Source organism: Sturnira hondurensis, unplaced genomic scaffold (assembly GCF_014824575.4).
Source record: "Sturnira hondurensis isolate 20B ecotype Veracruz unplaced genomic scaffold, ASM1482457v3 Scaffold0020903, whole genome shotgun sequence".
NCBI classification, from domain to species: Eukaryota; Metazoa; Chordata; class Mammalia; order Chiroptera; family Phyllostomidae; genus Sturnira; species Sturnira hondurensis.
This window is the reverse complement of record NW_028093534.1, coordinates 1,901,412-1,921,999: the sequence shown is the minus strand read 5'-3', so window position 1 is coordinate 1,921,999 and position 20,588 is coordinate 1,901,412. Positions and strand designations below refer to the sequence as shown.

At 41.5% G+C, this 20,588-nt stretch overlaps 1 protein-coding gene and 1 pseudogene across 2 annotated transcripts in view; both read right to left on the bottom strand.

The window, feature by feature from the left end:
* Window positions 1-1,908: 1,908 nt before the first annotated feature.
* The window catches only part of CERS5 (ceramide synthase 5), a 29,311-nt gene continuing 10,631 nt past the window's right edge, over window positions 1,909-20,588 (bottom strand). The window contains exons 2-11 of one of the 2 annotated variants that reach the window (XM_037030945.1): window positions 14,686-14,791; window positions 13,977-14,107; window positions 13,230-13,287; window positions 9,184-9,234; window positions 8,398-8,490; window positions 6,796-6,924; window positions 6,586-6,692; window positions 5,723-5,879; window positions 4,338-4,446; window positions 2,703-2,792 (exon numbers count right to left, since the gene is read on the bottom strand). In XM_037030945.1, the coding sequence (XP_036886840.1) occupies window positions 2,785-2,792; window positions 4,338-4,446; window positions 5,723-5,879; window positions 6,586-6,692; window positions 6,796-6,924; window positions 8,398-8,490; window positions 9,184-9,234; window positions 13,230-13,287; window positions 13,977-14,107; window positions 14,686-14,791 (949 nt within the window). In that variant the 3' untranslated portion in view covers window positions 2,703-2,784. Of the gene's footprint in view, window positions 2,793-4,337; window positions 4,447-5,722; window positions 5,880-6,585; window positions 6,693-6,795; window positions 6,925-8,397; window positions 8,491-9,183; window positions 9,235-13,229; window positions 13,288-13,976; window positions 14,108-14,685; window positions 14,792-20,588 lie in introns of both variants that reach the window. The other variant, XM_037030944.1, reaches the window with a different exon arrangement.
* Window positions 12,178-12,293, bottom strand: LOC118976534 (uncharacterized; annotated as a pseudogene).

The following is a 20,588-nucleotide window of genomic DNA, read 5'->3' as shown; positions in this document are numbered from 1 at the left end:
TTCCCCCTCTCTTAAAAAAATAAATAAATAAAAGATATTTAAAAAAATAAAATAAAACTAGCTTTGTGACCATCTTGCTGCCCTAATAACACTATTATCTTCTAGGATTCAAAACCTCTAGGACTCCCTCTCTTACCTCCTATATGTATATGGTTCCTTCTCAGAACAAGATCTTGTTCCTGTAACTGACCCTAACCTTAATTCACTCATCCAAGGCCAACTTCGATCAGTCTATGCCTTTGCCTCTAGCTAAATATTTCTTCAGTATATATTATTCCTCATTATGAAGTCTTGGGAAGTGGTAGAGTATAGTGGCTAAGAATAGAGACACTGGGGTGTGTCTGGGTAGCTTAGTTGGTTAGAGCACTGTCCCAATTCGCTGGGGTTGTAGGTTCAATCTCCAGTCAGGGCACATACAAGAAGCAACCAATGAATACATAAATAAATGGAACAACAAATTGATGTTTTCTCTCTCTAAAAATCTACTAAGCCCTGGCTAGTGTGGCTCAGTGGATAGAGCGCCAGTCTGCGAACCAAAGGGTCACTGGTTCAGTTCCCAGTCAGGGCACATGCCTGGGTTGTGAGCCAGGTCCCCAGTAGGAGGAAGATGAGAGGCAACCACGCATTGATGTTTTTCTCCCTTACGTTCCCCTCTTCTCCTCTCTCTAAAAATAAATAAAATCTTTTTTAAAAGAATTTATTTATTTATTTTTAGATGGGAAGGGAAGGAGAGAGGGAGAGAAATATCAATGTATGGTTGCCTCTGGTGAGTCAGTCCCCTGCTGGGAACTGGCCTGCAACTCAGGCATGTTCCCTGACTGGGAATCGAACCACGATCATGTGGTTTGCAGGCCCGCGCTCAATCCACTGAGCTACACCAGCCAGGGCTTAAATAAATCTTTTATTAAAAAAAATAGAGACACAGGTTTGACTCTTTACTAGCTGTTTCACTTTAGGTAAATTAATCTTTTTGCTTCATTTTTATCATATATAAAGTGCTTTATACAGTGCCTGGCATATATATAATACAAAGTTACGTTTTAGCTATTATTATACTACTTGTTTGCGTGTTTTGTTAGATTAACTGGGCCAACTAACCCAGACTGAATTTATAAAGCAATTAAGTTTTCAGTCTTTTAGTCTTACCAGCTTTGACTAAATATGTAAGATTTTTCAGAACTTAATTTTCCCATGCCTCAGAGTAAGTCTTTTAAAAATCTAGCCACTCAGTAAGGATAGGGTCAGTAGGGTCAGTATCAGTAGGGTCAATATCCTGATATTGTCGGTGAACATCTAGTGAGTATCTGATTCTTAGAACAATACCTATTTCTTTCAATCTGCATCCATCTCCCTGACAATGAGGTGTCTTAAAGTATACAGAGCACCTGGAAATATTTTGATAATGTGAATATTCACCAAATAGAAAACTATCCTGAGACATGTATACTACTCTTGGTAATTTTGCCAAGACCTCAACTAAAGAAAAGTCTGGATTAGGAAGACTTTCTCCATGGGCTAAAAGAGAAAACAGGACTAAAAACAACTGCTGAGACCCATTTATCCTAATCTTAAAATGTTAATGGCAGCATCTGTATTCAATAAAGTAGGAAACACAGGTGTCTAACTAATGGTGTCTTAGCTCTTCAACCAAAGTCTTTGTTGGTTTAGTGATATACATGCTTTTATTTGCTCAGCATTTTTTCTTGTGACCACTTACACCCACTTACACGTTTGCTTTTTCTTAAAACATAAAGTCCTAAAATGTAGGCAGGCACTCTCTTCCCAGCATGCACAGAAAGGAAAAATTTGGTGTCCAATGGCTTCTAGCATCAGACCTGAAAAAAACTCATTAGCTTATGGATTTGGGGAATTGGGGATAGAGTCACTAAAGAGTTTGAGATAGCAGAAGAGGGTTGAAGCACTTTAATCACAGAAGAGTAAACAATAGTATAAACCGTTAACAGCTGACCCAGTAGCTGTTGTCCTCCTCCAGCCCTCAGCTCACCCTCTCCCACCCCCTACTCCCTGCGTACCACTGAGTAAAGAGCAGGGTATCAGCAGCCGTCCCTGTCACTACCAGGTGGTAGGAAGGGGATCTAGCTAGGGACCACAGCAATCCTGGCCATTCATCCATGGTTGTCAGTTTCTACACAACTTATGTGAAATATTCCAACTCCGAAAGAAGAATAGTGCAGAAACTGGTAGCTGAACTTGGCTGTTCCATCAGATGGCCAGAGCCTCAAGAGTCATGGGCAACAAGGGAGGGGACAGTCCAGAGCCAGCATATTTCAAGATGCTGCCCAATCTGGGATTGAGGTGGGTTCAAAGGGCACTAGGCAAGGCCTAGTGGTCCCAGTTCAGAATTGTGCTCTAACCCAGGCAATGAAACTAATGCATATGCACAAATGCACATGCACACACACAAACACACACAAGCAAATAATATTATTGAAAGAATCTGGGAGGCTATTAAATACAAAATGGCAGAGTTTTTTAAAAAGTGAAAATATTTGCTCCTCTGATTCTCCTCGGTGCCCTGTAGACCCCTAGTCACAGGACTGTAGGTGTGGGGAGGCCCGAGAGGAGTAGGCTGCCAGTGGCCCTACAAGTCCATGTGTGCCGAAGTCCTCATACCAACCACTCTACTCTTCTGCCCAGTAGCTGCCTCCCGTGTGACCATTCACACGACTGGCACCATTGCTAGAGCTGCTGCTACAGGGGCTTTTTGTGTTGGAGGTCATTTCTTCTTCCTCTGAGCTGCTCTCCACATCACTGCGATCATCCTTAGACACCTAGGTGGGATTGGGCCAAAGGTGAGGACAGAACTTCTGGAAATGTGAGAGACGAGTCCCACAGAGCCCATGTGTGGGCACTATTCCCAATTCGGCCTACTTTCTGGTGGTACCTGACTCAAAATATTACCTGGACCATGGCTATTGTTGTAGCCTTTGCCTGCTTCCTGGGCTTCTCTCTCATATCTGCTTTTGTTCTCTATAGAATAAGTAGCTATTTTGGTTGAGGGGTGTATGTTTCAGGACCAGTCTACGAGAGCTGAAATCATTCGCTGATTCCTGATTTAGGTTTGAGGGACACTCCAGACATCCTTTCTCCCCCTCCATCTCAAAAAACAGAAAAGGTCAACATAAATAATGTGTATGGCTGTCATCATTGAGTCTATCTTCTGGTGGCTGTGGCCACTGCAATTATTCATATTGGTTATCCTAAGTTTTGCTGTCTCCAAAGGCCTCCATACTAGGCCTTTTTTGATAGTTCTATTCTTTCTGGGCTCAACTACCAATATCCTATGACACATTTCTCCAATCTTCTCCCTTTTCCCAGGAGCAGGATCACTTCTCTTGTGTAACTTTGGCATTCCCGAGATCCACATGGTGAAAAGTGGATTGGTGGTCAGCGAGAAAAAGAGTCCTAGTCCCAATCATGCTACTATTTATGAATCTTTATTGCTTAACTTCAGCTTTTTTGTTTATATTTTCAAATGAAGAATTTGGATTAGCCCTGGCTAATGTGGTCAGTGGACTGAGCGCCGGCCTGTAAACTAAAGGATCATAGGTTTGATTCCCAGTCAGGGCACATACCTGGGTTGCAGCCAAGTCCCCAGTAGGGGGTGCACGAGAGGCAGCCACACATTGATGTTTCTCTCCCTCTCTTTTTCCTCCCTTCCCCTCTCTCTAAAAATAAATAAAATCTTAAAAAGAAAAGAACTTGGATTACAGTAGTATTTTCAAGTCTAAATTATCCTGCATATCAGGCAAAGTACTTCAAATTTTCTACAATGGACCATAAAAGTAAAAGAGAGAAACCCAGCGAGACCTATGCCAGACGTCTGATCTCCAGAAATGAAGGATAGTAAAAAATAAATAAAAAAAATAAATGAGCTGTTTTTAAAATAAATGAGAGAAGGAGGTTGAGAAGAAAACAAAAACTATAATTATTGTTTCTAAGAAGTAGGGTGCTTGCTTTGGTTGGCTCTAAGGTCCTATTCAAAGCTGTTGATCTCTGAACTCAAATAACTAATTGATTGCCTGATCTTTAGGAAATTTCTGACAGTGTGTCTAGATCTGGGGTAAAGGGAGCCTCAAAAGGTGGGGGTGGGGCAGGAGGGAAGGAAAACAGAAAGGAAAAAATAGAGTAGACTCCATTCTTGCCTTCATTTAGGAAAATCTGGCAACTTGGACTCCAGTCAACAATGGCCCCACAGGTCAGGAGAGAGGGGCATGCTTTCAGACAACATGGAAACAGAAAGGAAAGCAGGAAGGAAGAGAAACACATTCAGACAGACATGCTTCACTGAGTATTAGAAGCACAGATGCACTTACATGCAAGAGATGAAACTGTCCAGCTCCCACCAGGCATAGAAAAAAGGAAGGAGGTGAGAAAAGAGTGGAGAGTACAGAGTCTGGGTCTAATCCTTCCTGGATAAGTCACCTGGGCAGGAAAGAAAAGCAGGGGGGAGAAGAGATGTCCAGTAGCTACAGCAAGATGTGCAGGCACACTGTGCAAGTTCTGTACCCAATGGCAGCTGTAAGGAACAGACATAGAGGTCATATATGCCCAGACAACATTCCATCCCTTTGTCCTGGAGTCAGTGTGTCCTCTAGTAGAGCTCTTCTCCCTTGGGACTCTGTATTACTGAAGGCTGAATGCCAGCCCCTGGGCTAAATAAAGCCTAACTGCTTCAGAACTTGGATTCACTTAATGACTTTTGTCATGAAATGACACCCTTCTTTGTGCTTTTGGGCTCTGAGCATAAAATGGGTATTTGAAACCCTAAATACCCATCTCACTTAGGACGCTCACCTCATACAACTGGGTGAGGCCAGTACTTAGTCCCTTACACAAACCATATCTTGAACATCAGAATGTGGTCATTTGGGGGTGGCTTGTGAACCAATACTAATCTGTGGGCAATCTCTACTCTTTGTTTTTATCTTGGAGCTCTGCATGTGATTTCGTTTGAAAAAAGGCTCCTGCCCTGGCCCTTACTACAACCAAGCTCAGTTGGTTATAGTACCATCCAGATATGCCAAGTTTTATGTTTGATCCCTGGTCAGGACACATACAAGAATCGCCCAATGAATTCATGAATAAGTGGAACAACAAATTGATGTTTGTCTCTCTCAAATCAATAAATTAAAAAAAATTAGCCCAGACTGGTGTGGCTCAGTGGGTTGGGCATCGTCCCACAAACTGAAAGGTCACTGGTTTGGTTCCTAGTCAGGGCACATGTGTGGGATGCAGCACAGGTCCTCAGTTGAGAGGGTGCAAGGGGCAACCAATCGATGTTTCTCTCACACATTGAATTTCTCCCCCCACCACAAAAAAATAAATAAGTAAAACTTAAAAAAAAGAAAGGAAGAAAAAAGATAAAAGACCAGCTAAAAAACAAAAATATGAAATCCACTGAAGTAGGTAAGGGGTAGGAAATGGCTAAGGCCACCTCTAAAACTTAATCCTGTTAATTATTTAACAACAGCCATTTCTTAGGGACAAGAAGGAAGATCCTTCCTCTTACATCTAAGTCATGTCCTAACAGGCTAAATACTCAAACTTATAAAAAAGATGAAAACTCTGATCCCTAGGCTTTTTGCTGGGTCTGCTTGTGTAGATGGGGCTCACCAGGCTAGACTGAGAGAGAAGGCCTATTGAGTAATACCAGTCTTTTTACCCAGCCCCAAAGAAAGAAGCCATCTCTTATACTGACCTTTCCTCGGATCAAGGCTTTGAAAGCAATTCGCGCAATTAGGTAGGACCAGATGACATGCAGAACTTGTAGAGTCAGGAGAAGGCCATTGAAGAGCCACCAGGAGGGATAGGGTCCAATCATCTCCCAACTCTCAAAGAGGGTCGTGTTCAGAATCCTAGAAGGAGACCAATGGTCAGGTTCTCGAGTCAAAGCCAGGCAGGTAAGGTTGAAGCTGAGCTCCCTGGGAAGCAGAACCTGTGCTTCCTGCACCTTCTCTCAGTTCAAGTTCCATGGACATTCACCCACAGTGAGGAAAGAATAAAGAAAGGGAGTCTATGAAGTGTTTTATTTTTTAGGAACAGGGAAGATATCTATCTCCCTCCCTTCCTCTCTCTTTCTAAGAATCAATCAATTAAAAAAAAGTTGGTAGCAGATTCACTCAGACTAAGCATGATCTCCAACCCACAGACTTGCTGACTTTGTACTATCAAGTAGTGTAGAAGTGAGAGTTTGTGTGTGTGTGCGTATGTGTTGGTCAAGGTTGGGGAGAGGGTGCAGAGCAGGAAAACAAGCAAGAAGAGCCTGAGAATTTCTTAATCAACACAAAAGAGAGCAAAGGAACTACTCAGGTATGAAATGAGAACTGTTCTTCAGAGATAAGCCAGGAAAACCAGAACCAAGTGAGTTGGATGCTCTGAGTCTGGATCGCACCTCACTAGAAATATTATGCAAGGGAACTGAGGTCTTATGAGAGCCCGTAAAGGTCAAGTTAGATCAAGGAAAAAGGAGGGCGATCAGGTTCTTGGTGGTCTACTTCCTAAGCTGACAAAAGGTACCATTAGCTACATACCTACCACAGCTCCACAGCCCCTAACACTTACCAGGATGGATAGATTCCTAGACGAGTAACCATAAAAACAGCACTGAAGATCACAAAAAGGGTGTCACAGAGACGCTGATACTTGGCATAATTGGCCAGCTTGGCTGCCTGGAGAGGGGAAGGTAAGAGCTGAGTTGAGGAGAAAGCCTGTTCTCAGGAAGAAAAGGAGAGAAGGAGGGGGAATAATGAGGAAAGAGAGGTTGGGTGTTACCTCCAGCAAGAAGTCTGAGGCATCATGTAGACACATGACCAATGTCCCTACCCGAACCATGTTGTTGATGTACGAGAAGGTGATAAGTGCGATGGTGGCCAAGTGATGCACAAACATGATCAGGAAGTCCTAGGAGGGAATGGAAACAGAAGAGGCAGTATAGGTAAGACCACAGAAACACTGGCCAACTCAGTGCCCTACATTGTTCTCTGACAATCTTATCCCACCCTGAGAAGTTCCATTTTGCTTAAACTGTCCATTAGGAAGGTGCGTAGCATTTGACCCAAACTCTCTACATCATGACTGACCCATAATCTATGTTAATATATCTCAAAGCATATTTAAAGCTCTCATTTCATCTTGGATTCCAATGCCAAAGTTAGACCTGGAGAAATTTCTAACTACCCAAGTTATCAGACATAGCACTCAGTCCAATAACTACCTCTCAGTCCAGTTAGGGACAGAGGGTAGGAGAAATAGGTAAATTTGGGTCAGAGAAATAGGGATGAAACAAAATATATACAATGGTATATTCTAGTTTTTGAGTTGGGGATGGGTTCACAAGTATAAATTTTAGTATGCTTTCAAACCTACATATATGTTACAAACCTTTTATATTTGTATCATGTATTAAAATAAAATTTTAATAAGGGGACCTGTATCTCCTGACCATAGGAAAGTGAAGGGCATCTGAATCGAGTAGCACGCTTTTAGGTTACACAACAACTAACAATCCAGATTAGTCTGTGTCCATTCCCAAAAATGCTAACTTTGGTTTTCCTCACCAAAAATAACCACAAGTTAGTGATGAATTAGGGTTAGAGCTGATGACACTACATTATATCAAGTGGACAATAATAAGATATGAAGATTATGTCTGCTTATAAAAAACTTAATTCAACCCTGGCTGGTGTAGCACAGTGGAATGAGCGCTGGCCTGTGAACCAAAGGGTAGCCAGTTTGATTCCCAGTCAGGGCACATGCCTGGGTTTCGGGCCAGGTCCCTAGTGAGGGGTGAGTGAGAGGCAACCACATATTGATGTTTCTCTCCTTCTCTTTCTTTCTCCTTTTTCCTCTCTAGAAATAAATAAATAAAATCTTAAAAACAACAATTTAATTCATTTCCAATAGCAAGAAAAGGGTAAACCAAATAATCTAAAACCTCTTCCAGCTAAAATTCTTTGAGTAAGTGGGGTCACCAAGAAGGGAAAGAAGAGAGAGAACAAGGGTCCTTAATGTCAAGCAAAAGCCAGATTTAGCTTTTATGGATGCAGCCCTTGTCCTGGATCATGACTTGCTATCCCTAAGTTCTGACTGGTTCTTGAGCTTTATACATGTAAGAACCTTGGAGAAAAATAAAGAAAAGGGTATGCTTAGTTTGTTAGTTGTTCTCATCCTGGCTGCCCTGAATGCCTCAAATATACTTCTTCTTTAGTCAAGTCTCATTTCTGAGAACATTACAATGAGCTAATGTTCCCATCAAACCTACTTTCTCCCTCTTTTGTAGTCCCAGTCAGGACAGAGAATCCATCACAATGGTGGAATGGTAGCTGCCAGGAAGGAGGCTATAAGTTAGGAAACTGAGGGAGCCAGTGTCCTTACCTTTCTTTTAATGTCTGTAAACTGAGAAAACATAAGAGACCAATAAAAAGCCAATTCCATGATATAATAGTAATAAAGTCCACTTGTGAGAGGCTGCAAGAAAGAAAGAAGTGGTTAGAATACCAGCTAGTCCCACTCTATCTCTAAAACCTTCTCTCCCTTGGAGGACCAATACCCAAAATTATTAGACATCTTTCCTCCCCATCATCTTACAAGATCTGCAGTAGAGCTCACAGGCTTTGGGTTGGTATAGAGACTTCAATCTCTTCCCTCTGCCCTTTCACATACATATCTTTAGCTCCCATCTTTTAGAGATTAGATAAAGTTAATCTAATCTCTACATACTACAGCATGATCAAGTAATTAATGCTTTGGTGGAGATTAAACATACTCAGACCTTCCCTTCTTCCATCCTATTAGCAGCCCCCTGACATTTTTCTAGTGTAGATTAAGGGAACTCCAAGTTACCTTTGACTCAAAAGGGACACATGAACCAGAAAGCAGCTCATTAATGCCAGTAAGCTGCTTTTCTTTCCAGCCCAATTAGGGTAAATATAGGGGAACTGGAACAAAAAGATTACTCAATTTCACAGTGATGGGGGCCCCACAAATAGATACCCTGAATATATTACTCGAAGAAACTCAACCTCTAAACCTGTAAGAATACCAAAGAAAAGAAATATGCCATCTGCTCTATTATGGCACTCTGCCCCACCCCACTCTACACACACACACACACACACACACACGTATAAGGACTCCATCTTGAAAGGACTCAGATCCTACCTGGTACGGGTAACTATGCCAGCACTGTCGGGTGTCCCAGAACCAGGCTGACTAAGAGAAAACAAATAATTCAGGTCAGTTTTTGGGATTCTCCCCCGGCTCACCTGCCTAGTCCCCACCTCACTATGATACAAGGGGAACAGGGAGATGGGAAAGAAAAAGGAATCCATCATGACAGGATTTAGAAATCCTTAAAGGGTAAATAAATTGCTCGACTTTTCTTATAGAACTTAAAGTGTTAGTACAAATAGAAAAATCATGCTTTGAGGTAAATAAGAGCAGGAAGAACTCTAGGACAGTTTTTGAAGGCGTCACCACCCAGGACATACTGTAGACAGGAAGGCAGGAAGACAAGGATTCCATTTGATAACCACAGAAAGATCTCCACATCAGAGATTCAAAAGTCAAGAGTAGTAACATCTAATGGATTTTCAATTATGTCCTTTAAGGCACTTGTCCATTTCATCTAAGTTGTTGAATTTAGTACTATTAAATTGTTCATGTTGTCTTATTACCCTTTCAATGTCTACAAGATCTGTGGTGATAACCCCTTTTACTCTCTGATATCAAGAATTTGTTTTCTCATTTTTCTTTTTTTTAAAATATATTTTATTGATTATACCATTACAGTTGTTCTATTCCCCCCTTCAATCCCCTCCACCCACACCCTCCCTCCCCCACCATTCTCCCCCCCTTAGTTTATAACCACGTGTCTCAAGTTCTTTGGATTCTATATTTCCCCCACTATTCTCGCCCTCCCCCCTATCTATTTTCTGCCTACCATCTATGCTATTTTCTGTGCCTTCTCCCCTCTTCTCCCCCTCCCACCCACCTGTTTCTAACCCTCCATGTGTTCTTCATTTCTATGGTTCCACTCCTGATCTAGCTGTCCTCTTGGTTTGCTTTTGTTTTAGGTGTGGTTGTTAATAACTGTGTGTTTGCTGTCCTTTCACTGTTCATATTTTTCATCTTCTTTTTCTTATATAAGTCCCTTTAGCATTTCATATAATAAGGGCTTGGTGATGATGAACTCCTTGAACTTGACCTTATCTGAGAAGCACTTTATCTGTCCTTCCATTCTAAATGAAAGTTTTGCTGGATAAAGCAATCTTGGCTGTAGGTCTTTGGATTTCATGACTTGGAATACTTCTTTCCAGCCCCTTCTTGCCTGTAAGGTCTCTTTTGAGAAATCCGCTGACAGTCTGATGGGTACTCCTTTGTAGGTGACTGTCCCCTTATCCCTTGCTGCTTCTAGGATTCTCTCCTTCATTTTGGTCTTGGCTAATGTAATTATGATGTGCCTTGGTGTGTTCCTTCTTGGGTCCAACTTCTTTGGCACTCTCTGAGCTTCCTGGATTTCCTGGAAGTCTATTTCCTTTGCCAGACTGGGGAAGTTCTCCTTTATTATTTGTTCAAATACGTTTTCCACTCGTGGCTGTTTCTTTCCCCCTTCTGGTACCCCTATAATTCGGATGTTGGAACGTTTAAAGATGTCCTGGAGGTTCCTAAGCCTCTCCTCATTTTTTTGAATTCTCATTTCTTCATTCCTTTCTGGTGGGATGTTTCGTTCTTCCTTCTGGTCCATTCCATTGATTTGAGTCCCAGTTTCCTTTCCATCACTATTGGTTTCCTGTGCATCTCCCTTCATTTCAATCAGTCCAGCCCTCACATGTTCCTCTAATTTGTAACTTTGTTCCTCTAATTTGTGACTATAATCAACCAGTTCTGTGAGCATCCTGAGAAATAGTGTCCTGAATTGTGCTTCTGAGAGGCTGGCAATTTCTCGGTCGCTTAGAGTTATTGGCTCTGGGACTTTGAGTTTTTCTTGTGCCATCTTTCGGGTTGTTTGTGCCTGTTCCATAGCAGGATCAGAGCCCTAAAGTGTTCACTAGAACAGGGCAACGAAGTCGCTGGGTTGTGACGTTGTAGGTGGGGGCGGGGTCAAAGAGCGACAATGGCTCTCACCGGTATTGCAGGGCAACTAAGTCGCTGGGTTGTAACGCTGTATGTGGGGGCGGGGTCAAAGAGGGACTCTGGTGTCCCGTCTGCCGCCTGCCGCCAGGGCCCTCACCGGTGCCGCAGTTGCTGCCGTCACCGGGCCCACGCGTTTCGTCCCACTGCACACGAGTGTGCCACCGCTGTCAGCCCTCGCCCCCTGGGGCCTGCGTGGTCTGTCTCACTGTGCATGAATATGCGCCCGCGGTCTGCCCCGCACCCCAACTGGTTCCCGTCTGCCTGCGCGCCTGGGTCGGGGGCCCTGTCCTGCCTGACCCTGCTCGCTGCTGGCTCCGCCCCTCTTACCGTCCCCGTTGAACGGTTAGATGTAGTCGGACTTCCGTATAATTCAATTTTCTGTCGTTTGGTTGTGTCTTTGTTTCTCCAAACCTTTGTTGTATTCAAACTTCGTTGTGGGAGAAGGCACAGTGTTTCCACCTATGCCTCCATCTTGGCGGAAGTCTTGTTTTCTCATTTTTCTAGAGGTTTGTCAATTTTAATCAAAACTTTCAAAGAACCAACATTTGGCTCTATTAGTTTTTCCCATTGTTTGTCTAATTTCTATTTCATTAATTTTTGCTTATTTTTCTTTATTATTTCTTTCCTTTAACTTACTTTGGGTTTGCTTTGCTCTTCTTTTTTCCATATCTTAAAATGGAAATTTAGATCACTGATTTTTAAAGCTTTATTTTTTCTTAACATAAACATTTAAAGTTATAAATTTCCCTCTAAGCATGCTTTAGCTGTATCCCACAGATTTTGGCATGTTGTATATTCAGCACCATTCAATTCAAAGTATTTAAAAATTTCCCTGGTCAATTCTTGTTTGATCCTTGGATTATGTAGCAGAATTGTTTAACTGCCAATTACCTGGATATCTTATTATTACTGATTTCTAATTTAATCCCATTATAATCAGAGAACACATTTTATAAGACTTCAATATTTAAAAATTTACTGAAATTCATTCATTCATTCATTCATTCATTCATTCATTCTCCGTGTCCCCCCATTCACAATACAGACCAGGCAAAGGGCCCAGGCTGAGGTGTATATAGGGTGGGTCTACTCTGCCTCCTCTTTTTGTACATAGGTGTGGTGAGCACCAGGAGGCCAAGATTTCTTTTATGGCCTACCACATGGTCTACTTTAGTTGACATTACATGTGCACTGGAAAATTATATATATGTTCTTCAGCTGCTGGTGTACTGTTCTGTAAGTATCAATTAGGTCAAATTGGTAGATCATGTTGCTTAAGACTATATCTTTTATGGCATTTTTTTGTCTAGTGATTTAGTCAATTACATAGAAGAATATTAAAATCTTCAAGGACAAGCCCAGGCTGGTGTAGCTCAGTGGATTGAGCGCAGGCCTGCAAACCAAAGGATCGTGGTTTGATTCCTAGTCAGGGCACATGCTTGAATTGCAGGCCAGTTCCCAGCAGGGGACACACAAGAGGCAACCATACATTGATATTTCTCTCCTTCTCTCCTTCCTTTCCTCTCTAAAGATAAATATATAAACTCTTTAAAAAAATCTTCAAGGACGATTATGTATTTGTCTGTCCTTGTCCTTCAATTCTACCTCTTTTTGCTTTGGAGGCTTAATGATATCTTTTAGAGAAACAGACTGGTGCTGTTATAAAACAAACAGACATGGAATCAGAAATCAAAAAGCCTGGAATTCTTTGACAACTGAGGAAGTAAGAATTATACCTGTTTACCCTCTTTAAAGGGTTACTGATTCCATTTCTACAACTCTCTCCTCCTTGGAAGAACAAGATTTTTGGTCTAGTGCTCTGCAAACCATCATGCATTATGCTGATTTAATCAACATTAATTATTACCAGCGCCATTTAGGGGAGAAACAGTAGAGTTATGAGGTTATGGAAGTCAGGCCCCAGACAGAAGGCAGCCACTTAACATATAAACCTGGGCTATAGGCATCACAGAGAAAACGGGAAAAATAGAGATCTAACAGTATTTAAGTCATCTCTAAAGATATAGACATGATTAGAACCTAAGAGAAGACCAGAGAAAGTTTATACTCACCGACCAAAGAAATCTAATTCCGTAGCAGAATATACATAAATAAAAAGTGAATCTCCACCTGGATGGGCAGAGTAGAGGTTAGATGAATACTCACTCAAAAATTCTTTGAGGCTAAAGAAGATAGCAGATTTGGGGATAAGACAGTTACTGGTGAGAAAGAAGACAAGTCCCCAGAATAGGGACAAATATTGTTATCCCAAAAGCCAAAAACATAGTGACATCTTTTAGCCTCTGTTTAAAATAATTTCCACACTGTATATGGCTTTAAACAACTTTTTTTTCCATATCAGACTCCCTGATGACAGTGCCTATTATTTTCTTTTGCCCAACAATCATAAATACAATGCTCTGTGCCCAGAGGGGAATTGGTAAAACCCAGTGAAAATGAAGTATAGTATGTCCAGAAAAGGGGTGCTTCCCACCAAAATGTCCATTTAGAGCAAGCCGGTACTACTGCTATAAGAGTGCACACATGTGTGCGTGCATATCTACCTATGTGAAGGAATTCACTCCCAAGCTATTTGGGAAAGAGGAACAAAATGAAACTACATCTAACTTAGTGGCAAGTATATCCAAGAAACTAAGGGTGAGCAGTCTTTCAGCTCTCTTCTTCCTGACTGTAATAAACTGAGTTACCCCACCCCACTTTCATCAACTGTTGTGCTAACAAGTGATTTCCAAAAAGAAAACCTCAGCCAGTCATACCCCACCCCTCTCCTCACTCCCCACCTCCCTCTGCACACCTACATGCTTTCACAGAATTTAGTGAGCGTTGGGGGCTTGTCCTGATTCCTTCGATGGCGAAACCAGCACTGAATTTTTCGTATGTCCCAGTCCAGTTGCTTTGACAGGCCCTCCAGCCTTTTCTCGTCAGGATGCTGCAGAGGTATTGACCAGTGAGAACATACCTTTTTCTTCAAACCTCTCCTTAAATCTCTTTGACTAGATGAGTGGCAAAGGGGTGATAACTACAGTGGCTCAAGCGACATTTATCTTTCCGGGTTTCACCTCAAAAGTCATTTTTAGTTAAGAAGTGCTATTCCACACATTAAGGACCTTTACTACACACCTATACACATCCTTGTTTGGTCTTCTCCCTCCAGCCTAAGCTGAGTAAAAAAGGTATTAAAAACCCAAACTGCAACGGCTGTCAGTTACCATCTTAATTATGCAGTTAAGTACCGACAAAAGCTGGAGCAGGGAAAAACCAAATTAAGATATGGTGAATCTGGGGAGCAAGGCGAAATAGTGACTGCTGGGCCTAAAACTCCAGTGTATGTGTGCTCAACTTACACCCTGGCCCAAAGGTATGTTCCTGAGGGCTATCGATGGAATGACTACCTAATGTGGAAGATCATCCCATCCTAGCCTTACCCTTGGAGATACTTGTCCTCTGTCTTCCCCTGCCCCGAGGAGCAATCCCTCATATAAATCTTCTGTTTCTTTGCCCACTTACCTTGGTAATAGATATGAACACCTTTTCAAGGATAGCATTGGGTTGAGCCTGATAAGGACCACTGTCCTGGATGCCAACATGGAGTGCACAAGGTTTGGCAATAAACCTGTAGTGGAGAAAGCCCAAGAGCCAACCTTAGAAACATGGTTTTCTAAGCACGAAGGAAAGGTCTTGATTAGGGGAGTGACGAGAGGGAAAAGGGGGAACACTTGGCTGGAGCTAGGACTCTGATTTCATTCTGGAATTTGCCACTGACTCACTAGAGACGTGACCTATTTAAGAAATACTGGACCATAAGCTCTTTCCATTTTCCCCTGGCTTTTCTTATCACATCTTGAGCTTTAAAGTCAGAAAGACCTAGATCAAATCACTAGTCTACCATTTACTGCCTGTATGAACTTGGGCAGTTTATTTAATCTCTGTAAGCCTCAGTTTTTCATCTGTAAGATGAAGATAATATCAGCCAACATATTTGCTACTCAATATAAGGTCCACAGATCAAAAGCATTATTGGCTTCTCCTGGAAGCTTTTTAGGAATGCAGAACTTGAGCCCCATCCCAGACCTGCATAATCTTGGTTAACAAGATCCCCGTGTGATTCACAGGACCATTAAATTGTTAGAAGAATCTGCCCTGGCTCTCTTAGCTCAGTGGATTGCGCGTAGGCCTGCAAACCAAAGGGTTGCTGGTTGGATTCCCAGTCAGGGCACATGCCTGGGTTGCAGGCCAGGTCCCCAGTAGGGGACACATGAGAGGCAACCACACATTGATGTTTCTCTCCCACTCTTTCTCCTTCCCTTCCCCTCTCTCTAAAAATAAATAAATAAAATATTTTTAAAAATCAGGAAGCTTTTTTTTAAATTGATTTTTAGAAAGAATGGGGGAGAGAGAGAGACAGACATCGATTTGTTGTTGCACTTATCTATGCATTCATTGTCTGATTCTTCTATGTGCCCTGACTTGGGATTGAACCAGCAACCTTGGTGTATTGTGACGATGCTCGAACCAACTGAGCTATCCAGCCAGGGCCACAAAGGTCTTAATGGCAGGGAAAGGTAAAACAGAAGTTGAGAGCTTCCTAAATATAAATATCCTGCGTAATGGTCATGCCTAATAAAAGGATTATTGAAATGCTTAGAGGAAATAAGGGGCTGGCTGGCGTGGCTCAGTAGATTAAGTGCTGGCCTGTGAACCAAAAAAAAAGGTCACCAGTTGGAGTCCCAGTCAGGGCACAAGGCCTGGGTGGTGGGCTAGGTCCCCAGTTGGCAGTATGCGAGAGGCAGCCCATTGATGTACCTCTCTCACATCAATGCTTCTCTCCCTCTTCCTCCCTCCCTTCTCCTCTCTCTAAAAGTAAATAAAACCTTTAAAAAAACCTTTAAAAAACCCAGTCCTAGATTATACCACTAATAAATCATACAAATTTGGCCAAGTCACTTGAGTCTTGGTTTTATCATCTCTTAAAGAAGGGGTCATATGAGGTGATTTATGAGGTTTTTTTCTATATCTAAGATTATATAGTATTATCACTGATTGTAATTAATTCTTAAGTTTTAGATATTTGAGAATTGAGAAACTATTCCTTGGTTCTTCGAGAAAGATCTGCCTCTCCACAACCATAGATTTTTGTGAGCATCAGTCAGCTCTAGGAAAAATTCCATGTAGTCACTTTGAGGATAAGTCAAAACCAGTTCTAGCCCCTTCAGCATCTTTGGGAGTCCCAAGATAAAATTATGATGGGCAGGCCAAAGATGGCAGTGCTCATGACCTATTTTCATGGTCTGCATTTGAATTCAGAATTTATCTCTAAGGGAGGAACTAAGAATAAGAAACTTTGTTTATGTTCTTCTATGAAAATTTTTGCCCTTATCACCAAAGTTCCTGAGCCATGGGGAAACATTTATTCAGAGCATGAAGTTAGCCACATTTTAACTCATTCTCTCCTCTCTTTTATACAGGTAGCACAAAAGTTTTATTCAAAGGCCAATGCTAGTACATATTTTAGTTTATGTTTCCTGGTATATCCGTCTGTGTACAAATATTTTAAAACCCCACTCATGTTTAAACTCGTGAACACAGAATACAGAGAATACACTTTTGTCTTTACCAAGGTTTTGTGCTCAGGAGCCACTCAGTAACACACAAGTGAGAGGTCCTGTGATTCCCACCCTGCTCCATGAGCTCGGTTTGGACCCAGGACAGAAGAGTAATTAAGGCAGCCATTCTCTGCTTTTAAGTTGGTGCCACATCAGAGTTAAAAGCATCAGAGGTATCTCTCATTGTCTCCTCCATCTCCTCTCATCTGCATTAATAGTATGAACAGGTAGATGCAAAAACAAAAACCAGCCTTTTCAATTCTTACTCTTACCCCCTGATGGAGGTCTCTTCCTCAATCCAGAAGCAGCCAGGTGCTTAAGGTCCGAGAGTTGGGCAGATTGTGACAGCTAACAGACTCTGTGGAAGTTCATTTTAAAGACGAAACAACATGACATGCATGCCCAGTGCAGTCCCTGACGCTCAGTAAGCATTCAATAAAAGGCAGCGGTTATTATTTTACTAGAAACTGATAGTTCAGTCTGGGTACCTGATAGTTTCCCTGGCAGAATGTGAGAAGAGCAAGAAATCCTCTTTTGTACACCAAGGACAGAGGATTTTTGTACCCTGCTCACCTGGGTGAAGCCAAGATAATTTTTTAATTATCTGTAACTTGGAGTGGACTTAATATCCTACAGTGTCATTAGCTCACATTCTGCCCTCATTAGTTCACAGAGTCCAATGAAAGGCATAAAGCTATTGGCAGCATTGAGTCTGTTACAGCTGTACAGATCTTAAGAAAATTTATTTGACAAATATTCATGAATTCCAAATCCAGTACTAAGGACTTACGGTGGAAAAAAAAGTCTTTTTCTGTGATAAAACAAGTAAATACATGACTTATTTATGCATTTAATAAATTACCTTACTGAAGAAAGTGAATTTTCAATTACTGTAGTACTTTGAAGAAATTCACACTTAATCATGTACTCATTCTATATCATTTATCTGGCATTTAGTATAATTTATTAAATAGGTTAGTAAAACACCAGATAAAGAGCCTGGGATTCATCCTTCCTGCAAAATTGGCACTTTTCAAAGCATGCTCTGGAGTCTCCCAGAATCTCAGAGACCCTTTCAGAAGGTCTGTGAAGTTAAGACTATTCTCTTAATAATTCCGTAACTTCATAATAATTCCTGTCTCTCCAAGTCTCTCATGAGTGTACACGGGGATCTTCTACAGGTTGTATGACAAACTGCAACAGACATTGCAGAAGGCGACATGAGAATACAGGTGCCAGATATTAAAGAGACTTGCAAAAATGTAAAATAATACAATTCTGCTTACTCTTTTTTTGTTTTGGTGAATATTTTTCATCAAGTGTTAGTCATAGTAACAATAAAATCAATGTATTGTTATTTGTGAGTGAATTAATAGTATACTAAATTATTTTTCATTTTAATTTCTAAAACAGTACATATTGATAGGTATTATTCATAGAAACTGAAATGCTCTGGGGTCCTTGATGGTTTTTAAGAATATAAAGTGTTCCTGGCAACACAGTTTGCAAACTGCTGTGCTGGATGACCCTGAGAAATCAAACTTCTATTGTGATTTTCTGTCCTCTCCAGCATCAATATGTTGCCCAACTTTTAAGATAATTTGTAAAATTAGACTTCCCTTAGCCTTCAAGTCTGCATAAGTAGACATTTAGTGGTCTGTAACAGTCAGGTGCTCCTTTCCACCTGCCATTCCAGGAACATGAGTCTAATGACCCAGCCTGACTGTAACACATCTGTCCTGCTTTGGAGAGATCATTTCAATTTGCCCTTTCCCTGCCTTCCAGATAGATACATGGCGGCAGCTGACCTCAGCCTGGGTTAAGATGAAATTACTTACTACTTTGCTTTTTCATATGAAAGACAGAGGCTATACTAACACTGCTGTCTTTGTGATTCATGCAGTGTCATTGAAGGATATGAACTATACACAAATATGTTAGAAAATCTAAATCAAGTTTCTCAACTGGGTTGTTATGCTTATGCTGAGATGCTGCTCTTAGTTCGAAAGGTGGTCCCTGCAGCCTGTGGTAGCCAGAAACCCTCAGCCTAGAACCTTGGCCTCACACATCCCCTGACCATCATGCAACGTGCATTTTATCTTCTACATGTGCAGCAACAGGGTTGAGTTGGGAAGCAATAGTTTAGATGAATTTCTGGAAAAACACAAAGTGTCAAAATTGATATACAAAAAGAGAACATAACCAGAGAAACTGAAATAGGGAATGGGATGAAGGGGAGAATACAATAAAAAGAGACTGAGGATGGTGTATCATTAGGTGAAGAATACTGAATAACTAAATTACCTGAATTTGAAATGCTCCCCATTACACACAGACACACATGGGGAGGAGCAGGCATGAGAAAGAGGGCAGCTGAGATGATGATTAAATAGTTTCTTAGGGGCCCTGGCTGGTGTAGCTCAGTGGATTGAGCACGGGCCTTCGAACCAGAGGATCGCGGTTCGATTCCCAGTCAGGGCACATGCCTGGGTTGCAGGCCAGTTCCCAGCAGGGGACACACGATACATTGTGGGTACTCGGCAGAGGCAACCATACATTGATATTTCTCTCCCTCTCTCCTTCCCTTCCTCTCTAAAGATAAATAAAATATTAAAAAAATAGTTTCTCAGGGCCAAATCTGTTAGAGAATTTAATCCTTAAGTACACAGCAGCATTAGAAAGTTCTCCCCCAAAACATATGTACCCCTAAGAGGCAAATGCAGAGTCCCACAGAAAACAGATTCAGGTCCTGACCGGGTAGCTTGGTTGGTAAGAGTGTCATCCCGACATGCCAGGGTCTCAGGTTCAAACCGGAGACAGATAGACATCAATTTGTTGTTACACTTATTTATGCAATCATTGGTTCATTCTTGTAACAACAAATCGATGTTTCTCTTTCCCCTCCTCAAAATCAATTTTTAAAAAGGTCCCTTCCCTTCCCTTTACAATCGAATTGTTAATAAACCAGTGACATTAAAAACAGAGTGGCTTCTGCAAGATAGAAAAAGAAGAGAATACAAAGTACATTCAGGCAGAGGGAACAGCATGTACTAAAACAGAGAGATAAAGTGTTGCCCTGACTGGCATGGCTCAGTTGGTTGGGCACCATCTCACAAAGTGAAAGGTCTCCAGTTCGATTCCTGCACAGGGCACATGCCTGGGTTGCAGGTTCGGTCCCTGGTTGAGGCAGCTGACTGATGTTCCTCTCTTCCCCTCTCTAAAAGTAAATAAATGAAATCTTAAAAAAAGAAAAGAAAATTGTATTGGAAGTGGGGGTGACAGTGGCAATAGTAACAGGAGGAAAAAAACTATACAGGTAGTTAGGGGCCAGATCACAGTTGCCTTGTATGTTATGCAAAGCTTGAATGTAATTTATTATTGGATAAATTATTGGATAATTATTATGGACAGTTATCCAATAATTTAGACTGGGGCAGTGAAGAGATTAATGGATCTGGATAAATAAAGAATTGTCATCGGCTGCAGGCTATTGGACAAAACCCTCGCTTTAAGTGATAAAGCATTGATGGATGCAAGAGATGCTTAGGAGGTAAAACTGATAGCACTTGGCCACTGAATAGATGTAAGAGGCAAAAGAAGAGTCAAGAGTGCCTTCCCTATTTCTGCCTTGGGAAACTAAGTAGATTATGGTGCCTCAACCAAGTAGAAAGTGAGGTAAGAAAAGCAAATTTGGGGGTGATGTATGAGTTGTGTGTATGCTGAAATGCATTGTTGAAATGGAACTGTCTAGTAGGCAAATAAACTTGGAAAAGGAACTTGAATGAGATACATACACATCTGAGAAAG